This window comes from Myotis yumanensis, unplaced genomic scaffold, assembly GCF_028538775.1.
Source record: "Myotis yumanensis isolate MYYU_CA2020_CCGP unplaced genomic scaffold, mMyoYum1.0.hap1 SCAF_23, whole genome shotgun sequence".
NCBI classification, from domain to species: domain Eukaryota; kingdom Metazoa; phylum Chordata; class Mammalia; order Chiroptera; family Vespertilionidae; genus Myotis; species Myotis yumanensis.
Window position 1 is genome coordinate 7,519,777 of NW_027223774.1, and position 19,175 is coordinate 7,538,951.

Here is a 19,175-nt window from a genome sequence, read left to right on the forward strand (position 1 = left end):
CCGGCGCATCACCTCCTCCAGGAAGCCCTCCCTGACTCCCCAGCTGGGTTGGTGCATCCTCGAACTGGTCTGTGGCCCTCTGTTTACACAGCTGTCTCCTCCACCAGACTGGCATCCCCTCAAGGGCTGGGTCCCGGTCTGAGTCATCTCCATGCCTGGCATCGCCCAACTGGGGGCTTGGCCCTCCAGCAGTGCCAGAGATATCCCTACAGTGAACAAATGTGCTTCCCTCTGCCTGCCCCCGCTCTGCTGTCCTGTGTCCTGGTCTGGAACCGCGCTCTGAGGTTCTCTGAGCACAATGGAACTCTTGGGAGGGCCATGGTGGACCCAGGACAGGGACGGGGGATCAGCCCCATTGGAGTGTGGGTTTCTGGGAGAAATGGCTGTTAGTGAGGGGAGCGGGAGGTAGTCCCACCTCTACCAGTTCCTGCCTGCTGTGGGAGGGCCCCACTTCCTCTGTCCTTGGCTTTCAGCTCCGTCTTCTCTTCCAGCCTTGGTCATCTCCCTGCAAGGAATTCTGGGAGCCTGGGCTCCTGGGTCTGAGGCAGGAGGGGTTGGGGGTCTGGGAGGAGGGACTGGGGACCTGGACTCCTGGGTCTGAGGGAGGAGGGGCTGGAGGCCTGGACTCCTGGGTCTGAGGGAGAAGGGGCTGGGGGCCTGAACTCCTGGGTCTGAGGGAGGAGGGGCTGGGGGCCTGGACTCCTGGGTCTGAGGGAGGAGGGGCTGGGGGCCTGGACTCCTGGGTCTGAGGGAGGAGGAGCTGGGGGCCTGGACTCCTGGGTCTGAGGGAGGAGGGGCTGGGGGCCTGGACTCCTGGGTCTGAGGGAGGAGGGGCTGAGGGCCTGGACTCCTGGGTCTGAGGGAGGAGGGCTGGGGGTCTGGACTCCTGGGTCTGAGGGAGGAGGGCTGGGGGTCTGGACTCCTGGGTCTGAGGGAGGAGGGGGCTGGGGGCCTGGACTCCTGGGTCTGAGGGCGGAGGGCTGGGGGCCTGGACTCCTGGACCCTACAGGAGGAAACCATTGGAGTTAAAGCCATGGTCCCTCCTCCCGTATCCACACTCTGGTTTTAGAAGCATCTGGTTTTATACAGCGGCTCCACCCTGGCGGCGGGGGCGCGGGGGGGGGGGGGGGGGGGGGTGATGCGGGAGGAGCGTAGAGTAGTCAAATACCCAGCTTCTGAGTGGAGCCGGGACTGCCCCGAGCCCCACCCTGGGGTAGAGGAATCACCCTCCCCTCCTGCCCTGGCTCAGCTCCCACCGGGGACCCATCATCCTGACACAGGCAGACACCAGGCAGTGGCCGGCTCCTGGCAACCGCGTCAGCACAGGCCCGCTGTGCTCTGGGGGGAGGGCGGGGTTCCCCTTGCTGGGGCCCAGAACTGGCCTTCTTCCCCCAACGGTCAGGCGCAGGCAAAGGCCCAACCTGGAGCTGGCCCTGCACAGCCTGCCTCTCCCGGGAACCCGGGGAGTGAGGGCTTGGCACTTGCAGGGGAGAGCTCCCGGACAGGGGGGACGAGATCCAGGGGCAGGGAGAAGGGGGGGACTTAGAGACAGGAAAACACAGAGAAACAGTGAATGAGAAGGAGAGAGAGAGAGAGAGAGAGAGAGAGAGAGAGAGAGAGAGAGAGTGGAGTCTCAGAAAGAGACAGATGCAGAGGGACCGAGAGAGGATGGAGACCCAGATAGATAGGCTGATGGATAGGTAGGTAGAGGCGGGAAAGGAGAAATGGGCAGCCACTAAGAGGAACAGAAAGAAACAAAAGCTGGGAGACAGAAAAAGAAAAAAGAAAAGAGGTAGGAATACAGTCATTCAGAGAGAAGGAAATAGAAATATATACAGAGAGACAAAGGAGAGAAACTCAAGGGTAGAGAGAGCTAGAGAGAGAGAGAGAGAATGGATGAGAAAGTCAGAGAGGCATTCAAAAAGAGAGAGAGGCACAGAATAAACAGAGTAAGAACATCAGGGAGACAGAGCCAGAAATTTAGAAACACACACAAACCCAGAGTAAGCAGGGAGAGAGAGAGGGAGATATGGAGAAAAACAGACAGGAACGCACAGAGAAAGCGAACCAGACAGACAGATGGACAGAGAAACAGAGCCAGGAAGACAGAGGCAAAATGATCATTTCAGAGAAAGTCAGCGACAAAGCGAGAGAGAAAGATGTGGAGGCACGGGGATAAAGAATCAGGGTCACAGCCCTGGCCCGTGTGGCTCGGTTGGTTGGAGCAGGAAGGTTGGAGGTTCGATTCCCTGTCAGGGCACATACCCAGGTTGCGGGTTCGACCCCTGGTGAGGGTCCGTGCTGGAGGCAACCCATCCCTGTTTCTCTCTCCCCACCTCTCCCTTTCTCTTTCTAAAGCCAATAAAAAATAATAAAATAAAGTTATATTTAAAAAAGAATCAGAGTCACAGACACAGGAAGACAGCTATGGAAGGAGAGAAACATCAGTTTATAAGAGAAGACAGAAAGGATTAGATGCAGGGCCCTGATCGGTTTAGCTCAGTGGATAGGGCCGCCGGCCAGCCTGCGGACTCAAGGGTCCCAGGTTCGATTCTGGTCAAAGGCATGTACTTTGGTTGCGGGCACATCCCCAGTAGGGAGTGTGCAGGAGGCAGCTGATCATCGATATTTCTAGCTCTCTATCCCTCTCCCTTCCTCTCTGTAAAAAAATCAATAAAATACATTTTAAAAAAAAGAATTAGGTGCAGGCTTGTTTTTTGTTGTTTCTAATCCTGGAAAGAAGGGCATGGAAGCAATGACGTTTATCCTCTGGTCCTGAGGGGCTGGGGCTCAGATACCCCCGGGCCCCCCCACTCGCACCTTTAGACTGACTCAGTTTCCCAGGCAGCTCTTTGGGGCAGCTGGTCAACAACTGAGATGACCCCCAATCCCCTGGGAGACAGACCCCAGTGCCCCAGCCTCTTCCTCAGCCCCCTGCACACGCACACACGCACATGCACACACGTGGGCCTGTCCATTGGGGGCTGAAGGGACAGACATGCACTCACAGCTCCCCTTCCAGACAGCATGCCTCACAGGCCGGCGCACACACAGTCACACCCACAATCACGCACGTGTGTCCTTTCATTCCTCCTGCCAGTTCCCCAGACAAGTCCCTGGGGGACCCAACCCAGGACGGAGTCTGGGGCTAGAAAGGGAGGGGCGGTGTGCAGGGGGGAGGAATGTCTGGGTGAGAAGGGGGAGGGGAGGGGAGCTGGGGATGTGGGGAGGAGAGAGAAATGGGGGATGAGGAAATGGGGGGAGAGGGATGAAGAGAAATACAGAAAGGAGGGGGAAGAGAGAGAGAGAAATGGAGACTGGGAGAGAGAGATGGGGGAGAACTACAGGGATGGAGAGAAACCCGGGGACTGGAGAGGAGAGAGACGAGAAAAACCGGGAGGGGAAGGGGCGTGATGGGGGAGACCCAGGAGGGGCGGGGAGGGCGGTGGTGATGGGGGACCTGGAGGGCAGGCCCGTCTGGGCGCAGGGGGTGGGGGTAGTGGCGGGAAGCGGGTGGAGCTGCCCGGCGGCGGCCGTGACCTCAGAGCCCCTGGACCAGCTCAGCTCTGACGTCAGCCCCTCCTCCCGCCCCCGCCGCCGCTGGTCTACAAAGGACCCCCCAGCCCTCGGGCCGCAGAGAAACGCTGAGAGCAGCCGGAGAGGAGAGAGCCCAGCCGGACCCGCATCAATGAGACAGGTGTGTGTGTGTGTGGGGGGGGTTACGGGTGGGGGCACTGCCAGGCTTGTGACCACGTGTGTGCGGGGGAACCGCGTGTGCGGAGATTTCAGGTGTGAGCTCAGGTGTGTGACAGCGACCACGTGAGGCTGAGTGTGCGGGTCCAGGCTATGCGGGTGGCCGTCCCACCTGTATGTAGGGTGCGGCATGTCCGTGTGGCTGTAAGTCCGTGCATGTCTGTGTGCTGGACGGGGGTGGGGGGGGGGAGGGGGGGTGTTTGCTTCACAGGTGGATGTGAATTTCCCTTTTGATGTGTTCAGTTTAAGTTGAACCAGATGAAATCGCTGATATGTGGCCTCTCTTGACCTGTAAAAATGGCAATTTCATATGGTTCAAAACCCCACTGTGACTATTGCTGTTTTGTTGGCCAGACCCTGGGGGGCAGGGGGGCCGCCTGGGTCTGTTGTGGGGTGAGCATCTCCTCCCGGTGTTGCTCATTTTTGCCAAAAGGCTGATGTCCCAGTTCACCTGCGGCTGTCAGTGGGGTCTCAGGGTCACCAAGTTCTGCCTTAGAACACGCGTCTGGTCATCTTCTAGACCAGCGGTGCTCAACCTGTGGGTCGCGACCCCTTTGGCGGTCGAACGACCCTTTCACAGCGGTCGCCTAAGACCATCCTGCATATCAGATATTTACATGACGATTCATCACAGTAGCAACATTACGGTTATGAAGTAGCAACGGAAATAATGTTATGGTTGGGTCACCACATGAGGAACTGTATTTAAAGGGACAGAAGGTTGAGAACCACTGTTCTAGGACATGAGTGTCTGTGTGTCACTCGTCATGTGTGAGTGTACGCGTGGGTGGGTGTCCACGGCCGATACATGCGTGTTCATGCCTGTGGTCGGGATTGAAACCCACCCAAATGGGTTATTCCCAGCGGGAAGTAGGCCACCCGCCCCCCCCCCCCCCCCCCAGAAACCCAGACAGGGCTCCGCCTGGGGGAGAGGGACAGAGCAGTAGGATTGCAGGAGAAATAACAATAATTGTCAGTGTGGAGCGATGACTTGCGCCAGGCTGAGCGCTCCACCTGAGCCCTGTCCTATAGGAACAGAAAGTGAGCTACGGCCCTAACCAGATTGGCTCAGTGGATAGAGCGTCAGCCTGCGGACTCAAGGGTCCCAGGTTCGATTCCGGTCAAGGGCATGTACCTTGGTTGTGGGCACATCCCCAGTGGGGAGTGTGCAGGAGGCAGGTGAGTCAATGTTTCTAAGTCTCTATCCCTCTCCCTTCCTCTTTGTAAAAAAAATCAATAAAATATATTATTAAAAAAAAAGAAAGTGAGCTACGTACGTGGTTTAAAATGTCCTTGTAGCTACACTAAAACCACGTAAAACGAAACAGGTGAAATTGATGTTAGTAATATATTTTATTTAGCCCCATTGTACCGGGGGTTGGCGAGCTGCCTGTACAAGGCCAGGTAGTCAATAATGGAGGCTTTGCCGGCCATACGGTCTCCTTTGCAGCCAAACTTTGGCCTGGTGCGAACTCAGCCAGACACCATATGTGACGATGGGCGTGCTTGTGTGCCGACAAAACTTGACATGTGAACATCATGTAATTTTCATGTGCCACAAAATGTGGTTCCTCTTTTGACTTTGTCCAGCCACTTAAAAACGTGAACACCCATGTCAGCCTGTGGGCCGTAGTGAAACAGGCAGCGGGCACTGGGCCACAGATATACAGTTGCTTTCTATCAAAATATTCTCATTTTAGTAGGTCATCCATACAAAAATATGAATGAGGCATGTTACTTCCTGTCTTGCACACTCAGGCTTCAAAATCCAGATGGGTAGCCCATCTGATACAGATGCTACATTTTCCATGGAAATACTTGGATTTTGTAAGGTTTACAGTTGAAAAAGACCCTACTTGTTCCAACCTCCTCCCCCTTAGCACTTTTCAATAACTGAACCAAGAATCACTGTTTATATTTAAATTAGTTTAAATTAAATGAAAAATTCAGCTCCTCAGGCATCCTGGCTGCATGTCAAGGGCTCAGTAGCCACATGTGCTCGGTGACTCCTGTATTGTATCCTTTAACAAAAATTTTTATTGATTGATTTTTAGAGAGAGAGGGAGAGAAAGACACACACAGAGACATTGACTTGTGGTTCCACTTATTTTTAAAAAAATATATTTTATTGATTTTTTACAGAGAGGAAGGGAGAGGGAGAGAGAGTTAGAAACATCGATCAGCTGCCTCCTGCACACCCCCCACTGGGGATGTGTCCGTAACCAAGGCACATGCCCTTGACCTGAATCGAACCTGGGACTCCTCAGTCCACAGGCTGATGCTCTATCCACCGCACGGAGCCAAACCGGTCAGGGCAATGTGGTCCCACTTATTTACGCATCCATTGGTTGATTCTTGTATGTGCCCTGACCTGGGATCGAACCCACAACCTTGGCGGATCAGGATGTCGCCCCTAACCAACTGACCTACCTGGCCAGGGCACAGCTCTCTATCTTAATGACTAACTCAATTCATAATAAACCCCAAGGTGGGGACTGGTGCCACAGGAGGCAGTTTAGCAGAAAGGAGGACAGAGAGCCAGGCTGCTGAGGGGCCTTGGGCAAGAGAAGACACCTGTGTGCCTCAGTTTCTTTATCTGTAACGGGAGAGAGTAACAGTACCTACCTCACTAGAGCAGTGCTTAGCACGTGCCACAGGCTAAATCCCCATTTTTCAGCCCATAAAACGGGAGGCACCCCTCCCCTCTGATTCTGGACTCTTACAGCCCCACAGACTGGCACCCGGTCCTGGCTGGGAGAGAGGAGAGAAGGTGAACCATGCCATGTCTGGGGGAATCGGAGAAACCTACTCCACCTGTGGGCTTCCTGGCCTTGGGCAACGCACGCCTGGCTCATCGGGCCTCGGTTTTGCCATCTCTATGGTGGAAGTAAACATTACCCTGTCCCACGGGGCTTGCCAGAGGCAGAAACCCAGTGTATAAGGTTGTGGTTTAGTGATTGGATCCTTAGGGTTCCAATCCTGGCTCCTCGGCTTTCCAGGTGTGAGCGTGGGCAGGCGGCTGCACCTGTGAACTCATCTGTAAAACGAGGATGCTAATAAGTGTACCTGTTGTGAAATTTAAACTAAGTTCTTAAAAAAAAGGCTTAGAGCAGCCCCTGGTACATACCATATTATATTGTCTTTTATTTAATATATATATATATATATTTATTGATTTCAGAGAGGAAGGGAGAAAGAGAGCTAGAAACATCAATGCCACCCAGGCATGTGCCCTTGGCTGGAGTCAAACCTGGGACCCTTCAGCCCAAAGGCTAATGCTCTATCCACTGAGCCAAGCCGGTTAGGGCTGTATTGTTCTTTTAGATGTAAAGTATATTATTATACCTATCGTCTCAACACTAAGGAACTTTTGATTTTGAGATGAATCATTATTTTTAAAATATATTTTTATTGATTTCAGAGAAGAAGGGAGAGGGAGAGAAAGACAGAAACATCAATTATCATTGATCAGCTGCCTCCTGCACGCCCCCTACTGGGGATGGAGCATGCAACCCAGGCACAATGCGTCCTTGACCAGAATAGAACCAGGGACCCTTCGGTCCACAGGCCCACACTCTATCCACTGAGCTAAACCGGCTAGGGCCGAATCATTATTTTATGTGCCATCAAGAAAGGGGAGGACTCCTGTTAATTAAATGTGACAATTCACTGAATGTAACCCTCATGGATTTAAAAGTTGTTAAAAATGTGGATAAATTCATTTGAATCAATGCAACCGGGAATGCCACAATTATTATTATTTTTTAAAATATATTTTATTGATTTTTTACAGAGAGGAAGGGAGAGGGATAGAGAGTTAGAAACACCGATCAGCTGCCTCCTGCACACCTCCCACTGGGGATGTGCCCGCAACCAAGGGTACATGCCCCTGACCGGAATCAAACCTGGGACCCTTGAGTCCGCAGGCCGACGCTCTATCCACTGAGCCAAACCGGTTTCGGCATGCCACAATTATTTTAACTAATGACAATAACACTGGATACTCAGGGTTTTTTATTTTTATTTTTACTTTTTTACAAGAAAGAGGATGCTATCCTTGGCTTGGGAAAACCCCAGGCGTCTCCCTTCCAGAAACCACCCATTCACCTTGCCATCCCCTCTCTGTCTCCAGCAGGACGTGCCCAAACCCAGCCGGGCAGCCCGCCAGTGCTCCGGCCCGGCCCGGCGGGTGCTGACCCTCGCCTTCGCGCTGCTCATCCTGGTCCTCATCACCTGGGCCTACGCGGCCGGCGTGCCGCTCGCCTCCGATCGCCACGGCCTCCTCGCCTTCGGCCTCTACGGCGCCTTCCTCTCGGCGCACCTGGTGGCGCAGAGCCTGTTCGCGTACCTGGAGCACCGGCGGGTGGCGGCGGCGGCGCGGCGGGCGGCGGCGCGGGGGCCCCCGGACGCGGCCCGGGCGCGCAGCGTGGCGCTCACCATCTCCGCGTACCAGGAGGACCCCGCGTACCTGCGCCAGTGCCTGGCGTCCGCCCGCGCCCTGGTGTACCCGCGCGCGCGGCTGCGCGTGCTCATGGTGGTGGACGGCAACCGCGCCGAGGACCTCTACATGGTCGACATGTTCCGCGAGGTCTTCGCCGACGAGGACCCCGCCACCTACGTGTGGGACGGCAACTACCACCAGCCCTGGGAACCCGCGGCGGCGGGCGCGGCGGGGGCGGGCGCGGGCGCCTACCGCGAGGTGGAGTCCGAGGACCCGGGGCGGCTGGCGGTGGAGGCGCTGGTGAGGACGCGCCGGTGCGTGTGCATAGCGCAGCGCTGGGGCGGCAAGCGCGAGGTCATGTACACCGCCTTCAAGGCGCTGGGCGACTCCGTGGACTACGTGCAGGTGAGTGGGAGGCGCCCCCACACCCCCCGTGGCCCTAACACCCGAATCCCACTTCCCCGAGGCCTTCGTTCAGGGCCGATTGCAATGAATCTCTTCCTTCCTTTTCTTTATTCATTCATCCATTCGGTATGGAAATTCTTTCTTTGACTTATTCATCCATCCGTCCATCCATCCATCCATCCATCCCATGAGAGATTACACATTCCTTTATTTATTCATCCATCCAATGTAGAGATTCATTCCTTTCTTCATCCAATGTAGAACTTATTTTCTTCACGCATTCACATTCAAGCATCCATCTCTCCAACTAATTATTCAGTAAATTTATTTATTTGTTTGTTTCATTTTGTTTTTATTGATTTTAGAGAGAAAGGAAGGGAGAGGGATAGAGAGAAACATGGGTGAGAGAGAGAGAGAGAGAGACATCTGATTGGCTGACTCCTGCACGCCCCCTACTGGGGATCGACCTGAAACCAGGGTATGTGCCATGACCGGAAATTTGGTTCCATGGGTCCACACTCAACCACTGAGCCACACCGGCTGGAGGATTATTTATTACATTTATTATTTATTTATTTATTTTTAAAATATATTTTATTGATTTTTTATAGAGAGGAAGGGAGATAAGATAGATAGAGAGTTAGAAACATTGGTTAGTTGCCTCCTGCACAACCCCCACTGGGGATGTGCCCACAAACAAGGTACATGCCCTTGACCGGAATTGAATCTGGGACCTTTCAGTCCACAGGCTGACGCTCTATCCACTGAGCCAAACTGGCTAGGGCTATTTATTAAATTTAGAGATCCCTCCATTCTCTTCCTTCAGTGTTGAGATTCTCTTGTTCATTTTTTCCATCCATTTACCATTTGCCTCAGGAGTCTGGGCAAAGCTCAGCTGGGTCCTCTGTTCAGGGTACCATCAGGCTGCAAGTGTGGGTCTTATCTGAGGTTCAGCGGCCTCTTCCAACCTCACGTATTTGTTGGCAGATTTATTTTTTCACCGTCATAAAACTCATGGTAGCCTGCCTCTCCCAGATTAGCAACAGAAAGTCTCAGACTGCTCGCCCCTCTTGTATGGGGCTCACCTGACTAGGTCAGGCCCACCCTGGATAATTTACCTTTGATTAATTCACAGTTAAGAGATTAGGAACCTTAATTACATTGCAAAACCCCTTCAGCGTTTCCATAAAAGGTTATATAATCACGGGAGTTACATCCCATCACGTTTGCCATAGTCTGTTAGAAGAAAGTTTTACAGGTCCAGCCCAAACACCAGAGAGGGTATTTATTATACAACAGCATGGGTCTTGGGAGGGTCCTGATAATCTTAAAATGTGATTAGACATTGAAAATTACTAAGAATTCAAGGTTATGTTCAAACTAGAGGCCTGGGGCACGAATTCATGCACGGGTGGGGTCCACTGGCCTGTCCCAATGGAGGCCCATTGGCCCGGGCCAGCCAGGGGGAGGGGCTATGGGTGGTTGGCCCACTGGCCCTGCCCCCTGGTCGAACGCCCGGTCGAACTCCTGGTCGAGGGGACAATTTGCATATTAGCCTTTTATTATATAGGATTGGCTGCAGAGTGTCCCAGCTGCTCCCCACCCCTGGGTGCCCTCCCCTCAAGCACCAGCTCCATTCAGGGATCTAGCCTGATCTTGGCCCCTTCTACCCCACAGGTCTGCGACTCAGACACGAGGCTGGACCCGATGGCCCTGCTGGAGTTGGTGCGGGTGCTGGACGATGACCCCCGGGTGGGGGCTGTTGGGGGGGACGTGCGGATCCTCAACCCTCTGGACTCCTGGGTCAGCTTCTTAAGCAGCCTGCGGTATTGGGTGGCCTTCAACGTGGAGCGGGCCTGTCAGAGCTACTTCCACTGTGTGTCCTGCATCAGTGGTCCCCTAGGTGAGCAGGGGCCGGGCTTGGGAGGGCTCTGGATGGGGGTGAGAGGGAGAAGGGGTGCCAGGAAGGGTTGAGGGTGTAATTAAGATTGTGGTCAAAGATGGGGCTTGGACAGGAATTGGGGAGAGGGATAAGATAGGGCGTTGGAGGTGGGGATGGTGTTTGGTGTTGGGAATGGGTTGAAGAAAGGGTGTGGATGAGCACTGGGCTGGGGGAGGGTTTTGGGGAAGGGGGACTAAATGGGTTTGGAGTCAAGGTCAGGGTTGGGCCAGGTGGGGGTTGGAGATGGGTTGGATGAGGATGAGTAGGGGAGGGGTGGAGAATAGATTTGGGATTGAGGAGGGGTCTGGGGTGCTGTCAGAGTGGGTATGGGTCAGGGACAGGATTGGGGGAAGTTTGAGATGGGTATGGGGGTCGAGGAAGGATTTGGGGTTGAGAACAGGATTGGGGCTGGAGTTGTGGTTGGTGATAGGGCTGAGAATGGGATTGAAGTGGTTAAGGATGGGGTTGGAATTGTGGGGATGGGGATGGTGTTGGCGACAGCAGAGGCTGACGCTCTGTAACCCCCGCCCCCGCCCCTCCTCCCACCCACCTAGGCCTGTACAGGAACCACCTCCTGCAGCAGTTTCTTGAGGCCTGGTACAACCAGAAGTTCCTGGGCACCCACTGCACTTTTGGGGATGACCGGCACCTCACCAACCGCATGCTCAGCATGGGCTACGCCACCAAGTAAGCCGAGGGGACCAGGTGGTTGAGTGGGCATGGAGGCCAAAGAGTATCCCGTGTGTGTGTGTGTGTGTGTGTGTGTGTGTGTGTGTGTAATTCTCCAAACCCAGAGTCACTTGCAGGACAACGGGCTCTTCCAAGTGAGACATTAGTGGAGAGAGGAAGAGCCCATCAGGGGCAGAGGTAGCGTTTGCACTGAACCATGAGACTCTATGGACTCTGCCAAGTGAGGCCAGGTGTGGGGGTGGGGAGTCCTGCCTTCAGGATACAATACGAGATGGGTGAGATGGCGCTGTCCCCGGAGAGCACAGGTTACCACGGCAGCACAGTTACTCTGAGTGAGTTAGGAAGGGAAAGAGATGCATAGATAGAGAGCAAGCGAGCAGAACTAAATAACAGAGCTGGAGAGCACCTACACTAGCACGCGCTTCAGGGAGAAGAGATGTAACTAACTCCATGAGACTTGGGGGAGTGTGGGCTAGAGCAGTTCAGGGGAAAGTGATTTCTACAAAGCTAGACCCAGGGGAAGGGCCCGAAAGAACTCGGGGTAAAACCAAACCCAGGCATTCACTCGCTTAATGTCTGCATTAAGTGCCTACAGTGTTTTGAGTCTGGGGATGTAGCAGTTAATGAGACACAATGCATGCTTACTGGGCAAGCAGAAAGATAACAGTAAGAAAAGTATAGAACATATAGTATGGCAGATAATGATACATCCTATGGCCAGGAAGAGAGACAGGAAGGTTAAGGGGAGGGAATGAAATGCTAAATATGGTGCCAGAGGTGAGAGAGGGATGGAGGCTGAAAATGGTGCAAGGGAGAGTGCAGAAGAGGACAGAGTGCGCAGGGGGTCCACTCATGAAAGGCTGCGGGCAGGGTAAGAGCTTCAGCCTAAAATGAGGGAGGGTGTTCAGCAGATGGGCGACATGTTGCAACAGGATCGCTCTGGCCACTGTTTTGAATACAGACTGCAAGGGGTGAGGGGGTCAGCAGGGAGGCCACTGAGGATGCCAAGTGACACGGGGGAAGGAGACAGGACACTGTTAGGTAATGCCGTGGGGACAGAATAGCCTGACCCCTCCTAGCAAACTGACTGCTGGCGGCCACCTGATGACGTGCCATGCAAGGGACTCCAGCCTTGTGTGGGTGTAGCTGGGAGCCGCAGGGATTGATTAGTGATGTCTGCCTCAGCCACAGGAAGGGAGGTTGACGGTTCCCTGGAGAGGCCCTAACACGTGGCCTATCCTGGGGAGGAACCATGCCTGGCTTGTTCCTCACCATGGGGCCCGCCAATAACAGTCAGCGCCAGCGTATTCGTAATAGATTAGTGACAGTATTAGTAATAGTGTTAGTAACCGTAATGATATTAGTAATGGCAATAATACTATTAGTCACTGTAAAAACAGTAGTACTGAGTAGATAACATGTATTGAGCAAGTGCTCTATATACTGGTCCTAAGCACTTGGCATTGAAGCCTCACAATTAGTTGGGAACTATTATTATTATTATTATTATTATTATTATTGATTTCAGAGAGGAAGGGAGAGGGGAGTTAGAAACATCAATGATGAAAAAAAAAAAAAGAAGAAACATCAACGATGAGAGAATCATTGATCAGATGCCTCCTGCACGCCCCCTACTGGGGATCTAGCCTGCAACCCTGACATGTGCCCTTGACGGAATCCAACCAACTGGGACCCTTCAGTCTGCAGGCTGACGCTCTATCCCAGTGATGGCGAACCTTTTGAGCTCAGCGTGTCAGCATTTTGAAAAATCCTAACTTAACTCTGGTGCCGTGTCACATATAGAAATTTTTTGATATTTGCAACCATAGTAAAACAAATATTTATATTTTTGATATCTATTATATATATTTAAATGCCATTTAACAAAGAAAAATCAACCAAAAAAAAATGAGTTCGAGTGTCACCTCTGACACGAGGTTCGCCATCACGGCTCTATCCACTGAGCCAAACCAGCTAGGGCATTATTATTATTTTTAAAAACCAGCCTTAACTCAGTGGATAGAGCGTCGGCCTGCAGACTGAAAGGTCCCAGGTTCGATTCCGGTCAAGGGCATGTACCTTGGTTGCAGGCACATCCCCAGTGGGGGGTGTGCAGGAGGCAGCTGATCGATGTTTCTCTCTCATCGATGTTTCTGACTCTCTATCTCTCTCCCTTCCTCTCTGTAAAAAATCAATAAAATATATTTTAAAAAAAAACCAGCCTTAAAAAATATTTTTATTGATTTCAGAAAGGAAGGGAGAGGTACATAGAAACGTCCACGATGCGAGAGAATCCCTGATGGGCTGCCTCCTGCACGCCCCCTACTGGGGACCTCGCCCTCCATCTGGGCATGTGCCCTTGATCGGGGTCAACCCAGGACCCTTCAGTCCGCAGGCCAAATGGGGCTAGGGCTAGGTAGGAACCATGATGAACCCCTTTTTAAATATGGGAACGCCGAGGCTCAGAGAGGTTGAGAAAACTCGCCCAGGGGGTCATGGTGCGTGGCCATTTCTGGCTGGGGCTTCCTGCCCCCCAAGGAGAGCCGCGCTGATGCCCAGGTCTCTCCCCGCGCAGGTACACCTCCCGCTCCCGCTGCTACTCGGAGACCCCGGCCTCCTTCCTGCGCTGGCTGAGCCAGCAGACGCGCTGGTCCAAGTCCTACTTCCGCGAGTGGCTGTACAACGCGCTGTGGTGGCACCGGCACCACGCGTGGATGACCTACGAGGCGGTGGTCTCGGGCCTCTTCCCCTTCTTCGTGGCGGCCACGGTGCTGCGGCTCTTCTACGCGGGCCGCCCGTGGGCGCTGCTGTGGGTGCTGCTGTGCGTGCAGGGCGTGGCGCTGGCCAAGGCGGCCTTCGCGGCCTGGCTGCGGGGGTGCGCCCGCATGCTGCTGCTCTCGCTCTACGCGCCGCTCTACATGGGCGGCCTGCTGCCCGCCAAGTTCCTGGCGCTGGCCACCATGAACCAGAGCGGCTGGGGCACCTCGGGCCGCCGGAAGCTGGCCGCCAACTACGTGCCGGTGCTGCCGCTGGCCCTGTGGGCGCTGCTGCTGCTGGGCGGCCTGGTGCGCAGCGTGGCGCAGGAGGCGCGGGCCGACTGGAGCGGCCCCGCGCGGGCCGCCGAGGCGCGCCACCTGGCGGCCGGGGCCGGCGCCTACCTGGGCTACTGGGCGCTCATGCTCACCCTCTACTGGGTGGGCGTGCGGAGGATCTGCCGGCGCAGGGCGGGGGGCTACCGCGTGCAGGTGTGAGTCCGGGTGCGCGGGTGCTGGCCCAGGCGGGGTGCACGCGAGATGAGACACCTACCGCGCCCCAGGAGCCACGAACTTGCTGGGGCCTCAGTTTCCCTCTTCTATGACGTGAGGGGAGGGGGGTAAACTCAAGATTCTTCAGCCTGGACTGTTCTGGAGCTGGGATTTCTGGGTCTCTCGGGGAGGGGGGTATTTATTGATCAGGGTGTGATTTTTAGGGGCATGGGGGGGAAGGGGCCCCCACCTTCTCCCTGCTGTTATTTAATCTCCATTTGTACTGTGTGATTAGGTTGTAATAAAAACTTTTATTTATTTTCTTCCGAACCTCTCCCATTTTGTTGTCCATGAAGGGGGCTGGGTGGTTGAGAGTTGGGGACTTCTGGCTCAGCCTTGGTTTCCAGCTTTTTAAAAATATATATTTTTATTGATTTCAGAGAGGAAGGGAGAGGGAGAGAGAGAAAGAGAAACGTCAATGATGAGAGAGAAATCATTGATGGGCTGCCTCCTGCATGCCCCACACTAGGGATCGAGCCCACAACCCGGGCATGTGCCCTTGGCCGGAATTGAACTGGGGACCCTTCAGTCCAAAGGCCGATGCTCTACCCACTGAGCCAAACCAGCTAGGACTCCAGCTTTTTTAAAAAAAAATTCATTTTTTATTGATTTCAGAGAAGAAGGGAGGAGAGGGATACATAAACATCAACGATGAGAGAGAAGCATTGATCGGCTGCCTCCTGCACGCCCCACACTGGGGAGTGAGCCTGCAACCAGTTGAACCGTGACCTCCTGGTTCATAGGTCCACGCTCAACTACTGAGCTACGCTGGCCAGGCCCAGCTGTTTGAAACCAGACAGGATAACCTCCTTTCTCGGAGCCTCAGTTCCCTCGAGGGAAACAGGACCATTCACCGTACGGGTCAGGGTTGTGAGCGTGGGATCTCTCAAGTCCTTATTCAGATACTTACGGAGCAACCACCACATGTGGACACTGTTAGGCTCTGTGTGTGTTGTTTTCCTGGTCCACTCAGTCTACTCTCTAAGAAGGGCAACTCATACCTTCTCGCCTCAGACCCCCCACACCTCCCCCCACAGCCTCACCTTCTCACTGCGAAAAGACAGAAAGTGACGAGAAAGCCCTTCAAGTCCTCACCCCCATGACCCTCACTCAGCTGCATCTGTGCCCGCACAGGCCACCCTCCCCCTCGTTACCAAGGGTGACCTGTCTGTGCTCAGTGCCAACCCCTTCCACTTGACATGCTTTCTTTTTTAAAAAATGTGCCTTTGCCCTAACCAGTTTGGCTCAGTGGATAGAGCGTTGGCCTGCAGACTGAAGGGTCCCAGGTTCGATTCCAGTCAAGGGCATGTACCTGGGTTGTGGGCACATCCCCAGTAGGAGATGTGCAGGAGGCAGCTGATTGACGTTTCTCTCCCATCGATGTTTCTAACTGTCTATCCCTCTCCCGCTCTGTAAAAAAATCAATAAAATGTATTTTAAAAAAATAAAAATAAATAAAAAATATGTCTTTAATTGATTTTAGAGAGAGAAGGGAGAAACATCAATGGGCTGCCTCCTGCACGCCCCCTACTGGGGATCAAGCCCGCAAGCTGGGCATGTGCCCGGACCGGGTATCGAACCAGCAACCTTTTGGTGCACAGGACGACGCCTCACCAACGGAGCTACACCAGCCAGGGACTGACAAGCTTTCTTCACTCGGCTTTGAGAATGCCAGCTGCCTCGCTTCCCACTTCCCTTCTGGGTTCCTCTTAATGTTGCCTCCTGCGTAACAGAGAAACGAATCATCTTCTTGTCCAGCGACACTCACTTCCTCTGTGCACCCGGTCCTATGGCGCTGAAGGCCTCCTGCACGCTCCATGCCTGGAAAAGGGACTCTGGAATTTTTATCTTCAGATCAGCCCTCGTTCCCTGAATTCCAGGCTCGCCCTCAGATTCTGTTATCCATTCAGTGAACACCAAATAAAATCATCACCTTCCTCGACTCAAAAAGGACCCATGAGCTCACAGTAAGGAAAATCCAGACCTTACAGTGGCCCAAGTCCTGCGTGACCTGGTCCTGGTGCTGCCCATGACCTCACCACATACTCATTTCCTACAGCCCTGGGCCAGCTGCACTGGCCTCCTTGCCAACCCCCTTCCCTGCCGCTCCCCGCTCCCCCCTTCCCCCTCCCCCCGCGCCCCGCCTCCTCCCCACCAGACACACCAGGCACACTCCTGCCTCAAGGCTTTTGCTTCTGCTGTTTCTTTTGCTAGAATACCCTTATTTTTTTTATTTAAAAATATTCTTATTGATTTCAGAGAGGAAGGGAGAGGGAGAGAGATAGAAACATCAATGATGAGAGAGAGCCATAGATTGGCTGCTTCCTGCACACCCCACACTGGGGATCAAGCCTGCAACCCAGGCATGTGGCCTGACTGGAAATCGAATCATGACTTCCTGGTTCATAGGTCGATGCTCAACCACTGAGCCACAGCAGCTGGGCTGCTGGAACACCTTTATTTTATTTATTTATTTTAAATATATTTTATTGATTTTTTTAGAGAGGAAGGGAGAGGGATAGAGAGTTAGAAACATTGATGGGAGAGAAACATTGATCAGCTGCCTCCTGCACACCTCCTACTGGGGATGTGCCCGCAACCAAGGTACATGCCTTTGACCGGAATCGAACCTGGGACCCTTCAGTCCACAGGCTGAAGCTCTATCCACTGAGCCAAACTGGTTAGGGCTGCTGGAACACCTTTAACAAAAATACCCACATGGCTCACACCTTATTGATTTATTTTCTTGTTTTAGAGAGAGAGAGGAAGGGAGAGTGAGAGAGAGAGAAACATGGATGTGAGAGAAAAACACGATTGGCTGCCTCCTGCACACCCCATACATGTGCTCAGACTGGAATCGAACCAGCAACCCTTGGGTGTATGGGACAATGCCTAACCGACTGAGCCACACAGGCCAGGGCCTCTTACTTATTTAAATGTGGGGCCTGTGCCCAGCAAGTGTGGATCAGTGGTTGAGGGTCAACCCATGAACCAGGAGGTCATGGTGTGATTCCTGGTCAGAGCACATGCCTGGGTTAAGGGCTCAATCCCTGGTAGGGGGCTTGCAGGAGGCGGCCAATTGATGATTCTCTCTCATCATTGATACTTCTAACTCTTTCTCCTTCTCCTTTCCTCTCTCTGAAATCAGTAAAAGCATATTTTATTTTATTTTTTAAAAAATATATTTTATTGATTTTTTACAGAGAGGAAGGGAGAGGGATAGAGAGTTAGAAACATCGATGGGAGAGAAACATCAATTCAGCTGCCTCCTGCACACTCCCTACTGGGGATGTGCCTGCAACCAAGGTACATGTCCTTGACTGGAATCGAACCTGGGACCCTTCAGTCCGCAGGCCGACGGTTTATCCACTGAGCCAAACCGGTTAGGGCAGTAAAAGCATATTTTAAAAAATATAAATAGCCCTAGCTGGTTTGGCTCAGTGGATAGAGCGTTGGCCTGCAGGCTGAAGGGTCCTGGGTTCGATTCCGGTCAAGAGCACATGCCCAGGTTGTGGATTCGATCTCTGATTGGGGGTGTGCAGGAGGCAGCCGATCAATGATTCTCTCTCATCATTGATGTTTCTATCTCTCTCTCCCTTCCTCTCTGAAATCAATAAAAATATATTAAAAAATATAAATAAATAAATAAATGTAAGACTTTCTCCAAAGCTCCTCTTGCTCCCTCCCTCCTCCCAACCTTCCCTACCTCAGTTTCCCTCCTGTGTTTTCTCCATCCCATATATTATTATACTAGAGGCCTGGTGCACGAAATTCATGCACGGTACAGTCCCTAGGCCTGGCCTGTGATCAGGACCATCTTTCCCGTCTGCCAGCAGCCGGCCCTGCCCCCTGCCGCCACCCACCCCAGATTCCCCGATCCCCATCCAGCGATCGGACCCTGTGGAGGGTGGGGGTGGGGGGGTGGGGAAGGGACCCAGAGGTTGGCCAGCAGGGCCCATGGGCAGCTCCTATGTTGAGTGTCTGCCCCATGATGGTCAGTGTGCGTCATAGCAACCTGTCGTTCCTATGTCGATTTGCATATTTCGCTTTTATATATATATAGATGACTGAAGGCAAATGTTATTTTGCTTAATTTTCTTGTTTATTGTCTGACTGTCCACTAGTATCTAAACTCCACGAGGGTGCAGATCTTCATCTGTTCTGGTCTCTTCACTGCTGTCTCGACAGAACCTTCAAAATGCCTGGCACATACTAAGCACTTAGTACAGACTCACTGAGTGAACGAACATGCCAATGAATGAGAATGAGTACACGCCCAGAGGGAGCTCATGTTTTAGGTGGGGAAAACACAAAACCAGATTTTAAAAAAACACGTTTATATATTTTTTTTTAAAATATATTTTATTGATTTTTTACAGAGAGGAAGGGAGAGAGATAGAGAGTTAGAAACATCGATGAGAGAGAAACATCGATCAGCTGCCTCCTGCACATCTCCCACTGGGGATGTGCCCGCAACCCAGGTACATGCCCTTGACCGGAATCGAACCTGGGACCTTTCAGTCCGCAGGCTGACGCTCTATCCACTGAGCCAAACCGGTTTTGGCAAAAACACGTTTATATTAGCGCCAAGCAAGTGCTACGCATGTGCTAAACTAGGGGGATGAGCAAGGACAGCATG

General features: G+C 53.1%; 1 protein-coding gene across 1 annotated transcript; it reads left to right on the forward strand.

Annotated features, from left to right (window-relative positions):
* Window positions 1–3,618: 3,618 nt before the first annotated feature.
* Window positions 3,619–14,571, forward strand: HAS1 (hyaluronan synthase 1). Its single transcript, XM_070401978.1, has 5 exons — window positions 3,619–3,697; window positions 7,886–8,599; window positions 10,277–10,502; window positions 11,096–11,228; window positions 13,807–14,571. Exons 1-5 carry the CDS (start codon window positions 3,689–3,691, stop codon window positions 14,480–14,482), a joined length of 1,758 nt encoding a protein of 585 aa, XP_070258079.1. The 5' UTR covers window positions 3,619–3,688; the 3' UTR covers window positions 14,483–14,571.
* The last annotated feature ends 4,604 nt before the right edge of the window (window positions 14,572–19,175 follow it).